Source organism: Anser brachyrhynchus, assembly GCF_964034855.1.
Source record: "Anser brachyrhynchus genome assembly, chromosome: 7".
NCBI lineage: Eukaryota > Metazoa > Chordata > Aves > Anseriformes > Anatidae > Anser > Anser brachyrhynchus.
Genome location: NC_137701.1, coordinates 32,784,052 through 32,807,616, shown reverse-complemented (window position 1 = coordinate 32,807,616; position 23,565 = coordinate 32,784,052). Strand labels below are relative to the sequence as shown.

Here is a 23,565-nt window from a genome sequence, read left to right as displayed (position 1 = left end):
AAGCAATCTTCAACTCTTTTAACAGTTCAAATCTGTTTTCAGTCAAGTTCCACTTAAATCCTTAGCAGTCATTCCAATGTAATTTGCCATCATTTTTCCTTGACACTTTCCTGAGTCTCAGGAACCCACATTAAAAATCACAGAATCTCACCCTACCTTCCAGGGTTTCTGCAAACCAAGAAATTAATAAATAGCACATTTAGTATCTTCCTTGAACAATGAACTTTAACCACACTAAATGGTTGAAATGCTTATTTTATGCTACTCCAACCCAATGTGTAGGGTGTGTAGTAATGTCAAATACAAATCTAGAAGTCCAGAAATATTCCAAGTCAACTCTTCATGATATGAGAGCAATTTGCAAACACCATTTAAAACACTTCTGAAAAAGTTTCTTCTTCAAGCATTTTGAAAGGTGTAGTTTTCAGACAGCATTTCTCTAGTTATAGTCATCTCATTTTAGCAAGCAACAAGCTCTTCATCCAATTCTACTCCTAGCAAAACCTTCTGTTATGTGTGGGGATTCTTCCTCTGAGAATTTGCAAGTATCCTTCTAGCACAGTAAAAATCCAAGCTACTTTGAATGACTGTCCTTAAAAAGCTGGTGATGGATAGGCAAATAAAAGCCATGTTAACAATTTTCTGCCAAGACTTTTTTTTTTTAGAAAATGAGGAACAACACTAGAAGCTTTCCTTACAACTCACCAAGCAAGTTAACAGAGCAGCAGAAAGGATGGGAAATGCAGAAAACTACACATTGATCTTCAGCAAAAACACCATCTTGTAAGCACAGTCCTGGCATATGGCAAAATCAGATCTAGAATTTTGTTTGCCAGCTTTCTGCACTGAAAATGGGCCTGTGAAACCTATTAAGATTCTGACTGACAAATAAGAACCACTTTTCTCTTCAGACTAGGAATACTTAGAAGGGGTTAAAACTATTAGAACCATATCCAAACATTGTTGATGCTTTAATAAGCTGTTTGATAACATCTTTAATTCTCTTTTCCTGGTGTATGCACACACACATACACAACATTTCTTTTCCATCATATCCAGATCTGAAAAGCGATATATTTTTGGTTTGACTTGAATCAGTTCTTACTTCCCAGAGTATTAATCATTGTTCTACTGTAATAGTCAAGGTCTTGCTGCCTTCTCTCAGAACAGAAGAAATGTAACATTGAAATATGACCCCTGGGCTTCTGTTCTTCCAATCCTTTATAATAAAGAAAGGCCAAGAATTTGCTATAGACTCTGTTGAGTTATAGGGTTTATCTCCCAAATGGGAAAGCTCCATACCTCATAAGTGTCAACAAAAAGGAAGAAATATGAGAAGACTATTGGACAAATAGGAGCGACCTATAACTCATAACTGGCAGTGATGTATTATATGTATTAATTGCTCTAAGAGCCAGATTTCTTCCTCACATTACTGTAAAGAAAACAATCACTGCTGAACACAATGAATGGAGCTAATATACACGGTTAATCGCCTTGACTTATAAGAGCAAAGATTTGGTTTTTGTTAATACCAGATTCAGAATGAGAGACCTAGCATATGACTGATGAACGGTGCCCAGTGCAAGTAAGATCCCAGTGTCTAACAATCTGAGTGGAGTAGGCATAGATTTTTCTCTGAGCAGTCCTGCAGAACCCTATTCCTGCACTTAACGTTTAACATTTTCAAATGCATTCAGGTCTCTGGTTTCAATAGGTATCAGCTCAGGCCTTTCTTTATTCATGAGCAAGTTTAAGCAGGTGCTTAACAGCCGAATTACTCATATATGCAATAACAGAATATGCACTCTCATGCCAAAAGCTTGTGCATATTTAAGTCTAATTAAAACACTTCCCTGAATCCTGACTGTGCTGTCATGCACACAATATATGGAACAGTGTTGTTTTAGGAGAATCATAGCAATTAATTTAGAAGCTTAAATAAATTAATTATCAAGCACTATTTGGTAAATCATAACCACGTAACACTTACCTTTTCAGCGTATTCTGACACTATTTGCTTGATCTCATCTGACTGGAGTCCAACTATCTGTCCTACTGTGCTTGCTGTCAATTTGCCCTGCAAGGGTATCAAAGTAAAAGAAATAAAAAAAACATTTGGAGTTTTTGAACTGCCTGTGCTTTTTTTATATGGCAATTTCCTCAAACTCTAATGTTAACAGGAACATAGAAAACTTTTACATTGGACAAAAATCGCCCCTATAACCACATATTAATGTACTACAGAGCCTGATGAAGTAGGAAACACTGATGATGATGAATCTGAACAGTGACCACTAAAACATAACTAACAACGATTTAAACAAAGCTGTATCAGTTTTAGATGCTTACCTCTTCTGTTGCCATTGCAGCCATTCCAGTCATCAGAGTTTTAATGCGAAGCTAGGACAAAATATGAGGTATTATACATAAAAATATCTTATTTATTTCTGCCTAGTGACAGTGGCATATGTATACAACTAACATTGCGTAACATGCATTTTAATGAACGTAACGGGACAGTAAGTCTATGAAAGTTAATTCAGAGGTCAATGAAGTTACCGAATAAAGGAAAATTCTTTACAAAAGTACAGTCTAACTCACGGTATTCAGAACCCAGTATTAAGCCAAAAACTGACCTCCTAAAAATGCTCAAATTCCAAAACCGAAGTTTTTTTTTTTTTTTTGTATCGAATATCGATAAATATTTAACTCCTGTACATTGATTTCAAGTTCCATACTCTTCTGGAAAGCAACTCTCCCTTCAGCTAAGCACCTAATTTTTCCTTGCAACAGAGGAAGGAGGGGCACAGATAACTGTTGCCCTCCACCCAAGCTAGTTACATCCATGCCTACTTCAGTACATGGCACACCTCTTCAGCAGCTTGAAGGTCATCTTCATCACAAGGCTCAGCTTTTCCTGATGCTGCGAGCCCTGAAGGTACCACAATTTTTTTATCTTCAGCCTTTTAAAGAGAAATTAAGAAACTATTATATCTAGTCCATGTAATGTAAAGTACTAATACAGACATGAAGGAAAAAATGGAACATAACTAATCTGCTTTTATAAAAATATTTCAGCTACCAGAACATCCCCACACTCCATTTCATGCCATCCCTCACTGATTTCAAAAGCATTCAGAAGGTCTTTGACACAGCATCTCTGGCTTGCTACGGACACTTCCAGGGCAAAGATCTCTTATTCCATATTCTTCTGGAAACTACCAATTCGACAAGGCAATTGTCTAAACCAAAATGTCTGCTATAGAGGGTAAAGCTGTAATTTTTGACCAAAATATATATTTTTAATAACTTAACATTTGCATGATAAACATGCAACTTAAAAAAAAAGCATAGAATTGCCTAATTTAATCACAGGAATTTATACCACTAAAATAACAAGAATTGGTGACAGACCAACTCAATTTCTAGGTCTCTCCATTGCCTCACTAATCTATTTCATATTCTAGTTCTGCCTTACTGGTGACTCAATTCACACAACAAACATGATGGCTGCAATATATAACATTTCAAAGACAGTCAAGTTGATGAACAAACAAAATGAACTCTATAAAACATTACTGCAGCCTGGCAGTTACTTTGAGGGAAAAAGAGGTATGCTGAGATTTGGAAACATCTCAATGTATAAATTGTAAATGCTAAATTTGTATGTGGAATGTTGAGATAATGAATAAGGGCAACCTTAACATGCTCAATTTACTGCTGAGTCCATGACATAATTGATGCATTTCTTCATCATCTCTGTCTATAATAAAAACTTGTACCTAAAGTAGTATCTACACTGAAATAATAACACTGCAAATACTCTGACTAAGATAGCTTATGATTCCATTGTCATCAAAAGCATAGAAAAGGATCCTACTTTTCACGAGGCACCACTATTTATTTACGGCATGGTATTACGTTTCTCTTTCACATTAAATGACCTGTATGCAATAAATGGCTGCAAAATTTTTTACTGAGCAGTGTGATTCTTTCAAAAGGAAAGTACAACACAACACCACCACTCCCCTCCTTCAATTACCACACCATGGAACACTTAGCTAAAAGATACTCATTACTCATGTAGCAGACAGGATATGCCATTAACACACAGACGTCCACCTACCCACCCACTCACTCCCAACTGGATCTATTTTTTTTTTTACCTGTTCTGTTTTTCCTGCTTGCCTGCTAAATCCGTATCTCCTAAAACAACAGGAAAGAATTACTGTTTCCAGCTTCCACAAATAAATTAAATTTCCATCATTTTTTAACATAAAAATGCACTAAAAACTGGATTATTAAAAAAATATATATATGAAGCCAGGTTCAGGTTAGTTTTGGAATGTTTCAAATAAACTAAATAAGCAGGTAGTGCAGCGTATTTGCAGAATATTTTCAAACTCAATCTGCTCTTCCATTATGATCTGCAAATCTAGACTGTGCCTAAAATACTGTCATGTAAAGTTACTGGAAGGAAGAAGTGATGCTCTTTCCATTTGGAAATTAATCCTGAGCTATTAGCTCCTGAACTCAGGAAAAGCCTTATGATATTCTTAGTGCAATCTCTACGGCCCAGAAACCACTCACTTTTTGTTTTTTTAAATGAACCTGCAACATCTTTCTGAAGCACAGTATTCAAATCTTAAAAGATATATTCAAACTTTTTTACCTTTTTTTTTGGAGGTTAAAAATTTGACACGGGTTGTATTGTTTTGTGTTGTAAAAACAGTAGTATTGCCATCATTGCATAAGCTATTTTTATGGAGCAAAGAACAAGTATGTTCAATAAACATAACCTGCTAAAGGGACAAAGTCAGAAAGTGGGTTCCCACTGTATCAGGCATTGAACACATATATGACTCTCCAGTTCCCAGGGAATTTACAGGATGAGTAAACAAAGTCTGAAACCAAACTAGAGTAAATCTGAAACAATATGATTCTCAAGTAGTATTAAAGAAACCACCACACCAATTTTTATATGGAATACTTCTAAAGAGACATAATACAAAACACTCAGGCAATCAAATGAAATCTTTCACCTGCCATATTCCAAAAGCGTAGCATGAACCTTTGATTCTTCATCTAGCAGTTCTTCAGCTCCTTTCTGACGCTTGTATTTTCTCTGGGGTTTGTAAACCTCCTGTAAGACAGTAAATGAATTCAGAGCTTGTAGAAAGAATTTATTTTTAAGTAAGTGTGGCATTGCTATCTAGACTAATATATACCACTGGTTGCTTTCCAACTCAATATATTTACTAAAATAAACATCCTTGACTTCATCATTTTTGGAAATACACAATAAAATCTTACTAAATTTATTTCTAAAGACTTTGTTACAGGATCTGTCTTTCCATGTTTAAAAAACAACTATAAACAGTTATTTAATAGTTTAAAAAAATCATGTTTATTATCTCCTTAATCGCATTGCAATTTAAAGAAGAAAAATATCTTAAGTCTGATACTAAAGTGTTTCTGTCTCACATTATCCCAATGTGATGCTATAGCTGGACCCGTCAAACAAAACAAGGATTTGTGAAAACTGTTTTGTGCTGACAGAGCTACTTTTAATTTAAAAACAAAGTGGAAACAAAAGGTCAGAGGTATTATCCTGTTAGACTGTTAACAGGGACACAACTGTTACAGCACTGTATGTATGGCATATGAAATATGTTACTACATTGAAGTAGTAACTTTTTTCTTCCTCTTTCCATATAGATCAATTATACTGTTTAAAAGCCTCTTTACCAACAATAGAAAAAATATTCCAGCCCAAGCACGGACTAAATAAATAAATAAAAAAATCAGGGGATCCTTAGCTTTCCCAAAATTAAAAATTGGAACTAAGACAACATTGACTTTAACTGGAATTAATTTTGTTTTACAACAGATTAGGGTGCAGTGAACCTGAAATGAATCTTTCCTGTTGCCAGACCAAAGATTTTTAAGTTACTTGAACTGTAGTATTCAGTACCATCCTGCTAGCAAAGGCATGGTGGGTGGAGAGGGACATTAACCAAGAACCTATGACCTCAGAGATAATTTTATGATTCCATTTGATGTCAAAACACCAGAAAAAAAGTTCACATCCCAAATCAATTAGATTGACATTTTCTCTCATCCTTTTTTCCTGAGAGGGAATTCACATCAGCTCATCACATCATCATCATCATCATCATCACCAAAGACCCAACAGCAAAAAGGAATGGTCTGCTCCCTTTGGTTTGTTTTACATTGAAATAACTTAAAGTCCTTTGATGGCTAGGCTTAAAATGGTTAAAACAAATACATTACTAAAACAAATGCTGAAATCAATGAAAAGCTTGTGCTTTTCCTATATATGCTTAACTTCAAACTATTATCTATATTCACACAAGACAAAAGATTCAATGCAAAAAGTCGCAAAGACTGTAAAGGAAAATGAAAGATCATTTTTTGCTTGATATGATTTCTTACACAACACGAACTATGATTTTCAACAAGCAATTCTTGAACCATAATCTTTAAAAAAGATTGAAAGCTGTTTCAGCAAGACATGTAATCCCAAAGTAGAGATTTTGAACAAGTGAAAATAGTATTTCTTGGCAAGTTTATCTGGACTTTGCCAGTTATTCTCTACAATTTATACCTCATTTCCAATCTGAATTTCAGTCATCTTTGTTTCTAGTTATTAAATCTTGTTACATTTTTGCCCATCACAATGAACATGCTTTTTATGATCAAGAATCTCCCACAACACGTACTTCAACACCAACAGAAAAGCAGTAGAAATCATAAAAATAATTCTAGTTTTTATGGTGGTATTGTATACTATACTTGTGCTATATAAAGAATAGACATCATACCATGAACTTTAGTCTTGGTATTAGATAACTGAGTACTTGAGCAAAACCAGAGAATCTGTTTACTAGATATTCACCTTTCAGTAGCAGTACTTCTTATCCCAGTAAGCATTACTGACATTTAATATTCCCTTTTCTAACCTTTAGACCTGGTTATGACCATAAATCTCATTGTATTGTCCCCTTGAGAAAAGGTAGGTCCTTAGACCCCAGGTCTAATAATGAATTCATACAACAGACTAATCTTTCACTCTTGCTGGTTCTCTCCTTTAGGAGAGTTGATTTCTCTTCCAATTCCAATGCACAGTGATTTAAAGGTGACCTGCAAAAGAGTCTTGAGCTTATACCCTTTCTTCCAGTTCCTATGGACAGACAGGAAAGCCTGCATGCTTTCTCCCCTTAAAATTCCCTGTGCATTTCCCTATAGACTGCACTCATGCGTTGACACCTTAAAAGATCTCATGAATTAATCTTCTGATAAGAAGATCAGGTGCCAGCAGTAGAGGCTATAATCCTGACAGAGCGCATATATTTAGTGAAAAGGTGCTTGTCTGATACCCTGAGCAATGATGAACAAATGTCAAAATTTTTTCTACCGTGAAGATGTACCTAAATACTAGAGACCTGTAATCCAGAGGAAAAGACAGAACACATCTTCATCAACTCTGCAGATAGATCCAAACTGGGGAGAGCAGCCAGCATGCTCAAAGCCAGGAGAGCTATTCAGAGAGATTCAGACAAGCCAGCTGAGCAGTATAAAATAGTATCAAACCAGGCTGTACCTTGTCATCCTTGACTTCCATTATCTGTCCCATTCTTGGACCCTGACTATGGAATTATTCCCCTGGCTGCAGAAGTGGACACATACACAGCTGATTCCAGGGCCACGATCTATGAATTTCAAAGTAACAGCCGTAGCATACCAGATAAGGGAACTCACTCTCTTCAGTTAACAAAGAAACACCCAATTTGGCATACCTGAACCTATTTCACCTTTGCTGTGTCATTCTCTGAGCTCTGAAAAGCAATTTTAGAAAACATGCTGGTAGACATGTAAAGAAAACCCTACCAAGAACCATGGGACTTTGGACAAGACACTTGAACAGAGCTGACATTTACTAGGTAACTGTGTGCTGCTAATAGATTGCATTCCTCCTTTTCAGACAGCTTCTCCTGAATAAACACATTAACAGGATAGAATATACTTTAAAAAACAACTTATTAGGACATAAATCTGAGCCCTAAAACCACTTCTATTCCTCAGCAAAGTGATTTCATTACTAAAATTGCTTGCTTCTTGATCATAAAAAATAATATACTTACAAAGATATCAGTAACTGTTTTGACGGCCTTCTCTTTTCTTTGCATAAATTCATCATCCTGCAAAATGTAAGAAGTGATTAAAAATACAAAAAAATGAGACTAATTCTCAACTTTTGCAACGAGTTTAGCAAATTTGTCAAATGCTTTCTAACTGAGCTGACCAATAGTTTGGTGAAACACTAGTGATTTCCTGCAACAGAAAAGTATTTGCTTCTCTCATCAGATAGGTAAGTAGGTCTTTAAAACCATATCCAGATCAGCAGTCTTTCTGTTCTTTGTTTATATAGTACCTGACAAAAATGCAATCCCAGCCCACTACTGGAACCTCCAACCATTACCACACTACAAAAAAAAAAAAAAGCTGGGACAAGCTTAGTGTGAAAGAAAGAAGTTTCCCCTATCATTTTAGTTCCCAAGCATTAACAACAATCAAGAAAAAACAATCAAACAAAAAACAAAAAACCCACAGCACTCAAACTAATAAAACTCTGCTGTCATTCCCAACACTAGGGATATCTACCTTTAATGATATTAAAGAATTAAAACCCAGAACCAAAAGATTTGTTTCTAAGTATGGAACTTCCTCAGGATATGCACAAACAGAACTGATGGCTCTGCACTATATGCAGAGGTCCAAGCTCACTCCAGCTCTCCCCCTGGCCCAAGAAAGCTCTGTATCAGTACTGCAGAACAGGAAGAGTTTCAACAGAAGAGGAAAGGATCACATCACTGTTCTAAGCATGTAACTTCAAAGCTGGCAGCATTTGACTGTTGTCACAAGCAGAAGAAATTTGACCAAGATATCTCAAACACCTCAAAGGTTCCTCTTTGCACTTCTGGATAAAACTGCAGCTCTGACTCCTCTGGCAATCATATTTTGAAGAGAGAAAAGTACCACTTTTTTCACAAAAGTGCCCCTTCTGTCTTTCCCAAGTTCAGTTTTTCAGGCATCTAGTTTTCAAGAACAGATTTGTTCTTTGGATCCATGGAGACAAAGAGCTGACTTTGAGCACATTAAAATACCACCTAAGTCATAAGTGGCATTATACCTATGCACAGCATTCACAACATAACAATACTCGTTTAGATAGATCAGCTTCTCTACAGCATGCCACGTGTTTCAGAATGTATTTCAGGCAGCGTAGCTCTAGTCATACAGTTAGCCTGGATACACTGCATGGCTCTATATGCACTCCAGGAGCAAGCTACCTGGCAAGCAACATTGACAGAGAATTAACAAATATTGCTGAAAAATTAGGGCAAATACTAAGCAAAAGTTAACTAACACCTATAAATTTCTGCCACAACGAAGTTTAAAATTTTTTTTTTCCCCAGCTGAATCTGTACATGGATTCCTCTAGGACCCATTAACAAAGGGATAGCAAAGGCAAAACCCCACAGCCTGATGTATATCAGCGTAGTCTAAACAACTCTGGTACATCCATGCTGGCTTTCAGAGCTGTGAAGCTGACACTGTACCTATGCATTTGACACACTGTAATAGAAAAAAGAACTAGCTTTGACCTTACCTCTGGAAGTCTGTGTGTTTTTTGAAACTGTGATATAGAGTAAGACCGGATATAGTCTCCCATTTCCTCCCTTGTTTCTATTGCACGTTTTACCAGCCACTGAAAAAGAAGTTTTTAGTCAGTGGAAAGAGGAAGAAAAACAACAGCAGCGACCAGCAAATGGCTTCATAATTGCTTTTAATACATGATAAAAGCTAAAAGCACATGTTAAGCACACAAACGAACATTTATGTTTAAGCATGGTAACTGATAGACCTACTCCTAACAAAACGATCCAGAACTAGCCTTTCTATAAGTTTCATGCTTGCTATTCTTTGATGGGCTAAAAAGATAACAAAAGAAGAAATCACATACCTAGTAAGAAATTCCAAGAAGTCACATGGCTATCCTTACATTCAGAATTTTGTCTATAAAACAAACATTCTTCATCCTGCTGAAATATATTGAACCGTGCAAACCTCAAAGATCCACAGAGTTCATACTACAGTGGGATTCAACAGTCTAAAGATCAAAACTGCCTTCCCTTAAACACTTCTTGGAACAGGGCCTGGTACTCCAAAAACAACTTTTCTGAATAGCTATTTGTAAGTAGTATATTACAGAATTAGTTATGCTCTTGCATGATTTCTCCTATATTTAGCCTGCACTACAACTTCCCCTATACTGAATTGCTTTTATATACCAATATATTTCTTATAATAAGTATGGAAAAAATTATTGCAAACCTCAGCTAGTAGGAATTCATAGTACTCAATTCATAAACAAAACATATGAAATCTTTACAACTACAAGCAAAGCTCATTAGGATTTTGCCTATATGGATTTCTATAATCCAAATATTTGTATGTCGACTAGATTTATTATAAAAAAAGAAAATGATGAGCAACTGTGAAATACAAATGGACATGGGCCACTTCAAACATTATTCTTTTAGCCTGCAACTTTAAATGTCAAAACTTCAGTTTTCTGGCTTTTCATTTTTATCTACACTACGGAAAAGCCAACACACCTGAAAACTCACCAGACCAAGGCCTCAGCTATAGGCTCTAAGTTTTGCTGCCTAGAATTCTATACTTAAACTCAAAACTCTGCTGTGCTACACAAGCCATCAATACTATCTTTGTACTGCACAGGCCATACTGAAAATGCAATACATCCCTCGATTCCAGAAAGTATTAGATTTATAGCATGTATACAAAAATAAGATTACACTCTGCATGCAAGCAGGAAAACCCTCTTTACTCCAAAGATGCCGTCCTTGGGAGCATACTTTCAAACAAACAACTTAGTAGTCCACGTGGCCTTTTTACAGTCCTTGGGCATCCTCCTACAAAGCAAGCTTCAACTGTTCACAGCATTCATCTTTAACGGTCGGAATGGGGGCAGACGGCCTGGATTTTGACACAATTGCAAGCTGAACAGAAAATGTTATCGGCTCCCCATGCCAGAAACCAACACGGAACCTGTCTTGTATCATCAGTCCATGGCACAGGACACCACTTAGGACATGACCTCATCCCAGTAATATTGGTTGTACCCCAGGTAGAAGCCATTACAACTAGGCTATGCTCATTTCTATCAAATTTCCCTGTTATAGATATTAATATTTTTCCACAAACTACAGCAACACCATGAAAAGATGCATCTTTAAGCCTATGAAGCATTCAAGAAGAACCACATGCCTGTGTAAGAAAAAACATTTCTTCAGACATTTATAAGACCACACAAAAAGCCACAGGAGACTCAAGTACACTTTAAATAATGTTGGAGGAGACAAATCTTGTGGGCTGTTGACAGCCTGTGCAGCAGGTCATATCAGAGATCAGATCATGCTTGGGATCCAAGTTTGAGCCAGCAACAGTTTTCTGTGCTACAACCGTGAATCCCTGGAAAGCCAGGGGACTACACTGAAAACGAGGGAGCTGAAAACACAGGCTATTAATTACAAAACACATCCCAACACAAGATTTTGTACATAACTTTGCTTATGTCTGCAGAGAAAAGTTAGCAGGAAGAACAGCACCGTATCTGCTCACTGGGTTCCCATTTTTAAAGTCTATTTTTTGTTTATTTAGCTACAGTCCGTGGCAGTGAGCCAGCTCAATCTCAATTCCTCTTGTAGAGAAGGATTCAGCTAAATTCCTGCCATCAAGTTCACTGGACTAACTTGCACAGTGGAAGACCTTTTGGGACACAGAGCTGAGCTAAGGAAAAAGCTTCTGTATCATCTGGGGACTGACTTGCAATTTAGACAGTAAGCAGAATCTTGAATTTAACATGGCATCGAATCAAATGTCATTATCAAACACAGAATTCCTACACACCATGGTGTAGTAGGCCTATTATAGATCTTATACAGTCTTCTAGAATACAGGAACCTGAGGGAAAGCCATGTTTCCTGAAAAAGATCCTCTACACATGAAAAAAACAACAACTTAGGTCATCAAGAAACTCTTCTTCACCAGGCATGGATTAGATATACTGCCTACTGGCCAGCTATGAAGACTGAGAATCACTGCTATCACAGAAATCCAGAAGCTGTCTTCCCTCCTGCTTCAAAACCATGTATTTTCCTTTTCAGAGGTAGTATCTCTAATCAGAATTTTTGACAAAGCAGGTCAGAGAAAAGAATTCCTGAAGCTACGTTTTTACAACAGGAGAAATAGTTTGTTTTCACTTTAGGACAGGAATTATTTTTCCTATGAGATAAGTCTTACATATGATAAATGTAGCCATTTATTATTATTTTAAACTGACCAGGGCAAAAAATGAATCTAGGGTAGGGTTCTTTTGGTAGAAAGTTACAAATTTAGAAGCAAAAACTCACGTTGACAATACACAAACTTCCCACTTTAGGCAGCATGAGCACAGCTTGAAAGCTTTATTACAGTAGCATACACCACACTTTTTTTTTTGTGGGAAAGACAGCTAAGTGTGGTTTTCCTCCAGAGCCTCCCACTACAAGATAACAAGAGACAACAGGAAGTTTTCCCCACTTCTTACAAAGTAGAATTTGATTAAATTCTTCCTTGCTACACTCTTTCACAGGAAAGAGGAAAAGAGATACTTAATGAGAAAGCTTGCTGACCTGTCTTCACCTTCCCTATTTATCAGGGCTACATTCTTGTGTGCAGATGAAAAGCAAAATCTGAAGAACGATAACAGCATACCAAGGATTCTTTAGATACCACATAAGCGCAACATATCACATGTTAGCTTCAACCTTAATAAAATGAAGAACTGTGAGCATGCATGCAGTCGGTTAGTATTGCTCAACAAATACACAGTAATAGGATCACATGTCAGAAATTTATTTTTCTACCCAGTCTTCAAGAGATACCAACAGGGGAAGAAAAGAAATGCTTAATTATGTTTAAAGAAACAACCCCAGCTGGCTTTCATCTTATTGACATCCTGCTGTTTGTGTCACTACCTGCATAACTCACTCGGTAAACTTAAAAGATAGGCTGTAAGATACTTGTTCTATTTCCCAGTCTGACGAAATAGATTACCAGGTTCTGAAACAAGCTTAAATTTCAGTTTCTTTAAGCAGACAAGTTCTGCAAGAGGCAGAATGAGTCCATTTCAAAGAATTTAGAGTTTGTGTTTTTCTTAAACATGGATCATCTACAGTGCCACTCAGTTCTTCAAAAGCATTCATTTAAAGTACATCTGTCATTATTTACTCCAAAATTAAGTAAAGAGACAAACAATAACATAAATCTTTGTTAATATCTTTATGCAAATGCTAGGGCCTTTCTCAGCAAAATATTGACTATTACCTGTACAACAGGAAATATGTGAATGAAATCCAGTCCCTGGATCTGATGTGGTTCCAAACGATGAGGACACTTCATTTTTGGCAATACTGACACAATTTTTTCAGTTAAAGCACTATTATAAAAACAAAACAAAACCACAAATGTATTTATGCTTCATTCTTCTTTTGTAAATCTCAAATGATTTTTGCAAACACAATTAGCAGTTAGAAGGTTCCCTCTAGTGGCTTCCATTGTACACAGCTGTGAAAAGCAATCAAATGCATTTACAGAATAGCTTTTACATTGTGCTATTTATTATCAGTCCGTAAAGAGCTAATTAAAACCCTCATCATCTCAGATGGAATGAAAAGGTGTTTGTAGATATAATATATGCATGCATGATGAAACACTAGCTTTAAGACAGGCGCTCAAAGAAAGACTAAGATATGCACTTTTAAGGGCTTAAAAGCCTGCTTAATAGAACTGCCAAAATATCTCAATGCCACTACTGAAATTTTATGAGTATAAATGTGTGTTGCATCTAATAGTTAAGCACATAGTATACTTCATATGGTTCTGGTTTGAAGTGAATAAAACCAAATTTGCTAGCAACCATCACATCCTACAGTTCAGGTACGAGCTGATAAAATGAAAGGGTTACTCATTCATCTACAAGAACACCATTCGCCTTCTACAGAATCCCTTATTTTAGAGCAAGACTTTTTTTTTTGTTGCCTACTGTCAAGCACATTTTAAAAACAGGTGTCAGCACTGAGTATGAACACTGTACTTGCAAAAATTAGAATTATTTTTCCAAGAAGGAAAATAATTAAGTGGTCCAGTATTGACCTCAGTGATATTCTGCGCTGCCCCAGTGGATAACTGGTACTCTGAAAGAATAAATGGGCAGTGAGAGGGATAAGAGAGACCAGAGCCTGGGAATGGAGCCTGAAAACTTAAGAGACGTGAGAATCTGACAGAACTCAGTTCTAAGACAGTTTCCACTATGGCGCCACACTACTATTCTACTACACAGAAACAGCACTGTCTCTCAGTGGTGTAATTAAATGCTCAGCAAACGTAGTTTTAAAAAGTTACTTAATCCAACAGATGCAAGATCTCCTAATTTGTTTCCATGCTTATTTCAACATTTCTAATAGTTGACACAGCAATTTAGTAAGACACTATCAAAATGTTTTCAGAACAATACTGAGAAAACACAAGTTTTCCTTATCTTGAGATCACAGAAGCACTGACCCACCATTCATTTAAACATTACAGACCATCACAACTGACTATACTCGTGCGACTTTGAATATAAATAAATCATTTTTGCTGTTCTGGGAGATGAGCCTGTTTTTTGTTTCACCAGTTTTACATACAGTCAGCTAGAAAGATAAAAGAACATTTTCAGAACAACTTAATTATTTCCTATTCAGCTGTTCTTAAAGATAAGAAACATTTTCTTGGCAGTTAAAACCAAAACCACACTACCACCATCTTCATTCAGTCTAAATTTAATTTTGTGTTTTTACCAATGCTTTATGTAGTTAGCTATGATGATTTGAGTATTTCTAAATTTAACGGAAAACCAACAAATCGTTATTTTAAAATGTGTTAAAGCCTTGCCAATGCTAAATGACTTTTGAGAAAACAGCACAGGAAAATGTTCTTTCCAAATATGTTGAGCAAATAGGTCTCTTCATGCAACTGTAATTTGACAGGCTATTCTTACTTCCTGCAAACTTTAATTATGGCTCATCACAGAAACACAAAAAAAAAATTACAGCGTTTAGAATTATTCCCTTTCTCAGCATAAATGATCCCTAATACAGGAATTGGTTGGCTTACAATTAAGTTCCATGCATAAGAAATGACATAAAACCAAAATGGTCTCATCAGGTCATGATCACAGTAGGTAACTGTTTTGGCAGCAATTTAGATTCCGTTTGCTGATGCCTCCAATTCCAACCCAGAACCAGAAAGAAGAACCAAAGGTTATTTACACAGCAACACAGCAGACACAGAGAACTCAAGGAAGGTCTTCTAATGTTGCATTCCCCAGTTTCCAGCAGCGTGGTCTCTCTCTGCCCTTTGTTTTGGCTTCTGCATCATCCTCTTGTGCCAGCACAAGCATCTGTGCAGCTGCACAGAGAACTGGAGCCAGGAACTGATTCATGTTACAACTATTTTCCTTTTTTTTTGGTAGGTTTTAAGCTGGATCAGTTCCCAATCCAGTTCGTCGTGCAGCCACATAAATGCTTTCACTGCTTAGTAGGGATGCACAGACATGGCATCGCAGAGGGGGTAACTGCCTTTTTTGGAATAAGCTTCCTTCTGGTTTTGCAGCTCATGGAACTACAGTCTGAGCAATCCAGAAACCCACAGACTGTTTTGAAAAAGGATGATCTTGAGAAGCAGGAAAAACTCTGACTTTGTTATAAACAGGTAAATATCAGGTAATTCTCCCCCATCCCTTCTCCTTGTCTAAGAAGAAAAAAATACCACTTTTGTCATTTCAACAACTTACATTTTTTGACCAATAGTAGAGTTTTCCTGAAACAATAAATCAACGTCGATATCAAAGTTGCAAGTAGTGATACACCATGTCATGCCACCTACAACCTACCAAAGGATCAAAAGCATGGTTAGTTCCACTTCAATCTGAAGAGGTAAAAACAAACGTATCTTAAAGGCTTTATTTATTTTAGAAACTACAGCTTCGTAATTTCTCCATCCTCACTACTCTTATATACAGACTGAAATTCATATGGATAGAAAGCATATATCAACTTCTACTTACAATATCCATGTACAAAAGGCGTGGAAAAAGGCCAGAACAATTAATGATGCCCTAAATTACTCTATTAGCCTTAGATATTAGTTTTAAAATAGTTATGGGATAAATATTTATGTACACACGTAATACAATACAATAATTCCACACCAAAATTTTATAAAGGATCTTAATTTCTGCATTCATATATTTAACAATACTGTTGTTACTGTTATTCTTTGCTTGCTGACGTTTGCAACACCAACTGCTAAGCACAGTGTAAACATTGTAATGGAAATGTCTAACTCTATAGAAATCTGTTTCAGACCCTATTCCTAGAGATCCTTAAGCATATTTAAACTCCTGAGCCATCTCATCAACTTTACATAAACTACTTGAACATTTAATGACAACCTTACAAAAACATATGCAAGATAACCTAAATATATGCAAAGACAATGAGCATAAAGAAGGGATTAAATGTGAAATAACTTCATGTCACACACCAAATTTGGGTATTAGAAAACCTTGCAATACCCTATAGGCCTCTCACATTCCAGTCTAAAACAGTTAATCAGTACCCTTTTTATATTAGCAGCCAGCTCCTTTTCAATAGCAACACTCATTTTGTAAAGGTTGAGCATTGTCATGAAATGGTAGCTTTGCAATTATATTTAGGCAAGTATAAACCTGATGCTTCCACTTCTAGACATAAGTGCAACAACATCCCATCCTAAGGCAGTCTCCTTGAAACTACTTTATGGCTGTGTGCACAGTCTCCTTAACAGCCAAGGTCAGTAACCCCACGCAGGTTGTGGAAACTAAAACCGTACTGCAAAGCAGGGCTGTGCTACTTTGGAAGGAACAGCAGAAAACAGAAGTGTCCATTTAAAGACTGTGCCATAGTTCTGCGTGGTCAAACCTTGGTTCAGGAATTTCTCACCAAGTCAGCACTAGAACAATTCAGAAATCTCTTTTCAGCCTGAACTCCACTCCCTGTTGGTATCACATACTTCCTGTCTAGGACAATGAAAGGTTGACATACGTGACATTCTAAAGACACATAAAAACAGCCCCAAAATAACCTCACTAAGTGAGCTATTCCATTCTTTCACAAAGCCTCTCGAGCCAAATCCTTCCTCATTTCTAATTAATGAATACTTCTTTGTAAAAAGCATTGTTGCTATCTCCAAATATTTTCTAGCAATTTTAACTGCAGTTCAGAGAGGAGCAAAGTTCCCTGTATACGACTCTAACTTAAGCCATAATATGCATAGAAAAGCACATCAGCAATTTGCTTGCTCTTACAATTGTCTCTTTTAAAACAGGCCTTGCTGCATAAAAATGTTTTACAAGACAGAGGAGACCTGTCTCAAAGGGGCTCATTTGCAGAATCATTTACATAGGAAAGCCTCTTGCATTGCAAGTGTCTTTAAAAAAAAAAAATAAAAAAAATCAACTAGAATTGCTAAACTAACTTGGAAAAAAATGTAACCCACTTATACTTAAAAAAAAAAAAAAAAGATTTTTAAAAAGTACTGCATTGGTCTTACCTTGTCAAAGGGTGATAACCCTTTGATTCTTGCTCGGAAATACCCAGCAGCCACCAACAGTTCCAAAATTTCAGTCAACTTGATGTTTTGTTCCTCATCTTCTCTTGTTTCAACCTGACAAATGAACAATACAACACTAATTCAGTATTTCTCTTCCATTCTTCCAGTGAATGTTTCCCAGGCTTTATCCTAACAGCAGAGACATATCAGGGAAACCCTAGACTTCCATTAACAATTCCGTCATTAAACTGAAAAACATTAAATACGTAATGCATTTCTGCACGGATTAAACATCACTTTTTTCTTTTTCTCCACACATTTAAATACTTTAATCTGCTTTTGCTGTTCAAACTCCGGGTCCACAGCTTGCCTCACACTTGATAGTTTTTGCTCCTGTGGCCATAAGACAGTTCATTTATTCTCTGTTTTGCACATCTCTTTCAATTTCAGGGTTCACAAAACAGAACAGTCACATTAGCACTTCTGTAATATTTTTACAAAAACAGGTAGATAATTTTTTGCGGATTTCCACCTTTCAAGTAATGCAATTTTAAGCAAATGCAAAGGAAGGCGGTAACAAAAACTAAACTAGTTTATTTTTTTTTCCAGACGGGTAGTCTGGATAGTTCCAATGCCCTAAAGCTTTATCAGCACACTCTTGTGAAGTGGTTTTTCACCACGATATAGGATGAATCCCCCCAGCTACCAGAATATTCGTGCCTTACCACAGGCGCAGCGCACCCAAGCTCTCAGCCCAAGGCCAGCGCTAGCCAACGGTGCTGGGGGGCTCCCACCTCACAGCCCCCCCCCCCCCCCCCCCCCCCATTTACCCTCTGAGGGAAACGAAAGGGGGAAAAATAACCCCAAGGGGGCCGCTACGCCTTCCCACGGAGCCCGTTAAAGCCTGCCAAGCCCCCCACGGGGCGCAGCCCGGCACCCCCAGACCCCCTCCCCGGCACCCCCTCATGGGGTCAGGGGCAGGGAGGGCGCGGGGCCGGGCCCACCCGCGGCCGGTGCCGGCCCCACAGCGGCGGGGCAAGGGCCGGAGGGGTGCTGCTACGGTACCTGCTGGGGGCCCTGGCTCTCCTGTCCCCGGGGGCCGACCATGGCCCTCCGGTGTCCGGCCGCTCCGCCTGTCACGTCCTCTCTCCTCCCCCCCCACCCCCCCCCCTCAAACACCCGAGAGCAGGGGGTGTTCCCAGCCGGCAGCTGCCGGGTCCCCCCGCCCCCGCTCAATGGTTCGCCCGCACCCTCCTTGCGTGCAAGCGCATCCGGGCCGTGCCATTCGCGGCCGAGGGGGGGGAATGTGGGGGGGGGGGGGGGAAGAGGGCGGGGGCTGCGCGGCTCCCCGGCGCCTCATGTGACCGCTCGGAGCGCAACCGCCGCGGCGCCGCCCCGCCCCCGCCCCCGCCCGCAGCGCCCCTGGGGGCACCCCTCGGTGCCCCCGTGCCCCCGGCGGGCTGAGGTGATCCCCTCGCGTCCCTGGCACCGCTGTTTGAATCGAATTTATTCTTTTTATTTATTTATTTATTTTGTCTTTCCCCCTCAATTCTTATTTTTGAAAGGAGGCGGTCTGGCAGCTTGCTGAGAGGTGTGATCCGAGAGACGCCTCGTGCCCTGCTAGGCGGTTCCACCCCTCATGTGTAGCCTGGTAGTGGTCTGTGAAGTAACAGCCGCGGGGGGCTGTTATAAATACATATTTTCTGGCCTGCGGATGGGTCTTCCCCCTCAGGAACCCCCCTTAGGTTGGTGCTGCCTCTGCAGTGACTGTCCAAAGAGCATGGGGCTCATCTGGGGCCTGCGCGTGGGTTCGGACCACTAGGAAGGCAGCTGGATATTCCACTGCAATACATATTCCTCTGTCATATTCCACTGGCAGATCCAGTGGACGGAAACCACAAGCTCACAAGTGGATCTGCAAGCACTAGATCTGCCCAAGGCAGGCCTCCTGTCACCCAGCGGTGGCACTGAGAGCATTGGCAAGGCCAGGGGCTGGAAAGCTGCCGTCAGACACCAGTTCCTAACACCCAGCCCGCACTTTGGACTCATGAGTAAAGTTAGGTGGATACACAAGGATTTGCAGGGTGATAACAGCCCAGAAATAAACTAATCCACAGCTTGGAGGCAGCGTAGCTTCTCTTGTTGACTACGGCTTCAGAAATACCTGATGGCGATCTCTCTTCAAATTTACGCCAGGCGTTCAGTTTCTAGGCTCTTTGCCATACACAGAGCATCATCAGAAATAAACCCTGTATTAGGCTGCAACTAGAGACATCTCAGGGAGGTGAAGTAACAAGAAAAGCCATGCGAGAGCATCTTTTCCATCCGTTGGAGGGCAGCAGAGCATACACAAGCAAGTCCGTACTGACTGCTTCTATGACAGAGTGATCAAAACAATAATAATAAAAGCGAAAATATGCCAGACTGGCTCAGTCTGCGTCCTGGTATAACCACAGGCCATGTCTTAATTAGAGTTGCAGAAAACTGTTTTGCAGCCCCAGAGGCTAACATGCTCACCAGAGCAATACATGCTTTCTGCTTTTTGTCTGCTTTCTACTCACAGAGAACTGTAAGGTTCTAATTTGCTTGTCATGGAGAGAAAGATTGAAACAAAGCAGAGGGACAAGAAGAGTTGAACAGAAGCAGTGTTTGGGGTGGACGGGACCTTTGGAGGCATTGGCCTACACAGGTACAACTACTGAAAAGAAGCATCAACTTAGAAACAAGATTCCTGAGCCATGGTACTGTCACAAAATTCCTTTCCAAAGAAGCACGTTAAAGGGAAAGGATAAATAAAAACCAGAAGACAGTATGAACTAGAGGCTTAAGTACTAAGTGCGTATCAGACAAGGGAGGAATCAAACCTACTCTGGAAAACTTACTGTTTTGTTGGCTTTTTGAAGCACAGTAAAGAAAAGGAGGCAGATGGCTAACTAAGTCCTATAGACTTTAAAACTCATGCATTGATACCCAACATCACAAAGCTGATTAAAATGATATACTTACTTCTTTTAATTTGCTCTTTGTTTATGTGATCATGAGGACTGGAAACATTTTTCACCTTTGCAGTGAAGGCTGAAATTTTCCTACACCTGATATATGGCTAGGCATGAAAATACAAAAATGCATCTCCATTGTCATTACAACTCAACTTTGATTACTTGAAACTCAATAAAATAGTCTACAGCAGCTTTGCTTTCCGATACCTAATTGTGATGCAAATCCACCTGATTATTCAGAGTCATTGTCCCCTATGACATTCAGATAATCAATCTTCTTAATACCAATTAGGTCTTAAAAAAGTCCCAAGAGGCATACAATGTAAAAAAGAAAACCTCCCTTCCCTCAGATCTCTAGATTTTGTACTTGCAAATATGTAGGAGGTTCAGTTGTAGTCGTAGTTTTCCCCTTCCCTGCTCTATTTTGATCTGTGAAGGTCAGCCACATTCTGGCTCTTGGTGCAGCTGCTTTGAACAATACTGCCTTGATTTTTCAGTTTCATTCATCTTGACCCCATGAAGCTGAACTAAAGATTTTCCTCACTTTTTATAACTACAAAATTTATTTTGCTGTTCAGCCTGGACTTCTGACAGTAACAGACTTGGTCACCACTGAATGTAGCAATCAGGTTTCACTGTATCTTTCAGCACATATTTGCTTTTTGTCATAGCAAGAATTAAAAGATGAGGTGGAGTAGTGACAGCGACAGCAAGGGCTCCACTCGTCCTTAGGCAGGTGAAGTTAGATAAATAGTCAGATAGGCTTAGGTAATTTTCCAATGGTCTCTAAGACTTTTTTTTTTTTTTGTAAGTTCTGCATGATAGATAAATACGATAAAATAAGTATAACTCCTTGCATATTGGTCCTTTGGTATAGAGTCCTTTGGATGGGGTAATATGTTCTTTTATATATGACATAAATAAACTGTCATGGTCATATCTTGGAGTAAATAGAAAGGATCCAAGTCATTTCCCTGGACTATGGACCTCAATAATATCATGATTGCATCTTCTCAGTTGTGTACCTAATTTCAGGAGAAGCTGAAGGCAACTGTGGGGGACTGAACCCAAGCCTTCTGACGCCAGTATCAATTTTTGCCCTGTTTTCTGTGGCTCTGTTCTTGGGTGAGCTCTGTTTGGAGCCCATGTTGGTGCCTGGCAGCTCATCCCAATCCACAATGAAATGATTCCTGCCATGAAGGTTTTCATCTAGATTTCTGGAATTAGCAAGACTGCCAGGCACCGCAGCAGTGTCTTCCCCTATATGCATTTACTGTCTTTTTCTTCTTTGTTGTCTTGGTTGTAGCCCAACTCCTTGTAGTTGTTCAGTCCCCCTTCATCTATTGCTTAAGTGTAATAGGCGTGAGGGGCCATTCGGTAGGCAACTGCAAATTCCCAATTATCATCTGTGGCAGTGAGATGCTGTGCACTGTGAAATGAAAAAGTCACAGACCTGTTACAGTAGCCATTGCGTTAGAAGCTGCAGCAGACCATTGCATCCCATCAGACAAGCTGATATGTTTTGTAAAGTATGGTGCCCTTTCAGCAATCACAGTTGACATTAAATAGTGATGTTTTAAACATGCCTACTATCGCATCCGTTGGTGACATTTAGAAGGTGCAGTTTAACCAAGATCCTGTTCAGTCTCTCCTCTGAATAATTCCTATTCCCAACATTTAATAGTTTAAAACATAGAGGGAGACAGCAAGAATTTTTTCTTGAAAATGATGAGTGTCATTTTTAATACTCTTTCATTAAGATTGGCAAAATTAACATGAACATTTTTTATCTCACTTACTAAGCTGCTAGTTTATCCCAAGCAAATCCAAGGCAAATATAAGCAAAAAAAAAAAGATGAAAGTAATGGATGAGAAAACGGAAGAAGCTCCTGTTCACTGTTGTCTTCTTGGTGACAGTAGTTAGCAAAGGGCCATGCAACAGTTTGGTTTTTAAGTAGGTGGAACAGGAAAAACTATGGCCTGCGGAATTTGTAGAGGTCAAGACAGTCCAATGGTGAAAATCTTGATGTTCTGATAAGAAAAAAAAAAAAAACAAACACAAAACAAAAACAACAAAACAAAAAACCAGCTCCTTCAAGGTCTATGTAGGCTACAGTTGGCAAAATTGGTGGCTGATGCTCTTTACAGTTTCATCTGTGAAACCTCTCTCATAGTGTTCTGGCTGGAGAATAAGATAATAGCATGAAGACCTGATTAATAGGAAAGTTTTTACCAGACTTCTCTTTTGCAGTAACATGATTTTGGTCACACCACTCAAAGGCTATGGTCAGAATATTTGAATGATTGGTCATTTTGGGTTCTTCGGTTTTGGAGAAACTTGATAAGAAACTTCATTTTGAGAGTGCCTACTGGGCTCACTTTGAATATCAGGCTACCAAGGAGTCCCCTTCCATGGACAACATCTTCATGGAGACCAAAAGTAGTTTGTTTTCATAACTGGTAAATAGAGGCATAGTTTTCATAGTGGCACAAGGGAGAGAAACGTACTCAGAAGCCTCTTCTGGCCTTAATAATCTCTTTCCTCTGACGTTAATTAGGCTGGCATTATTTATAATAAAGACCTAAAAACTGTCAATACAACATCCTTCAAACAACAGTTGTGGTTCTCATCCGGGACATTTTTGACTGTGGAGTAGGAGCTGCCAAGAAGAAATTGGAGTTAACAATGGATATTCATGGAGTTTCCTGCTAGAAGCCCAGAACACATGCAAACAGGCAGAAAAGCTGCATTGAAAAGCAAAAAATGATCTGGTTTCAA

General features: G+C 38.7%; 1 protein-coding gene across 2 annotated transcripts in view; it reads right to left on the bottom strand.

Annotated features, from left to right (window-relative positions):
* Positions 1 to 19,009, bottom strand: part of CCDC93 (CCC complex scaffolding subunit CCDC93) — a 40,889-nt gene extending 21,880 nt beyond the window's left edge. For both annotated transcript variants that reach the window (XM_080599781.1, XM_080599780.1), the window contains exons 1-11: positions 18,853 to 19,009; positions 17,788 to 17,901; positions 15,989 to 16,083; positions 13,480 to 13,591; positions 9,698 to 9,796; positions 8,169 to 8,225; positions 5,046 to 5,146; positions 4,170 to 4,209; positions 2,874 to 2,966; positions 2,353 to 2,403; positions 1,994 to 2,080 (exon numbers count right to left, since the gene is read on the bottom strand). In XM_080599781.1, the coding sequence (XP_080455907.1) occupies positions 1,994 to 2,080; positions 2,353 to 2,403; positions 2,874 to 2,966; positions 4,170 to 4,209; positions 5,046 to 5,146; positions 8,169 to 8,225; positions 9,698 to 9,796; positions 13,480 to 13,591; positions 15,989 to 16,083; positions 17,788 to 17,901; positions 18,853 to 18,894 (891 nt within the window). In that variant the 5' untranslated portion in view covers positions 18,895 to 19,009. The remainder of the gene's footprint in view (positions 1 to 1,993; positions 2,081 to 2,352; positions 2,404 to 2,873; positions 2,967 to 4,169; positions 4,210 to 5,045; positions 5,147 to 8,168; positions 8,226 to 9,697; positions 9,797 to 13,479; positions 13,592 to 15,988; positions 16,084 to 17,787; positions 17,902 to 18,852) is intronic.
* Between the last annotated feature and the right edge of the window lie 4,556 nt (positions 19,010 to 23,565).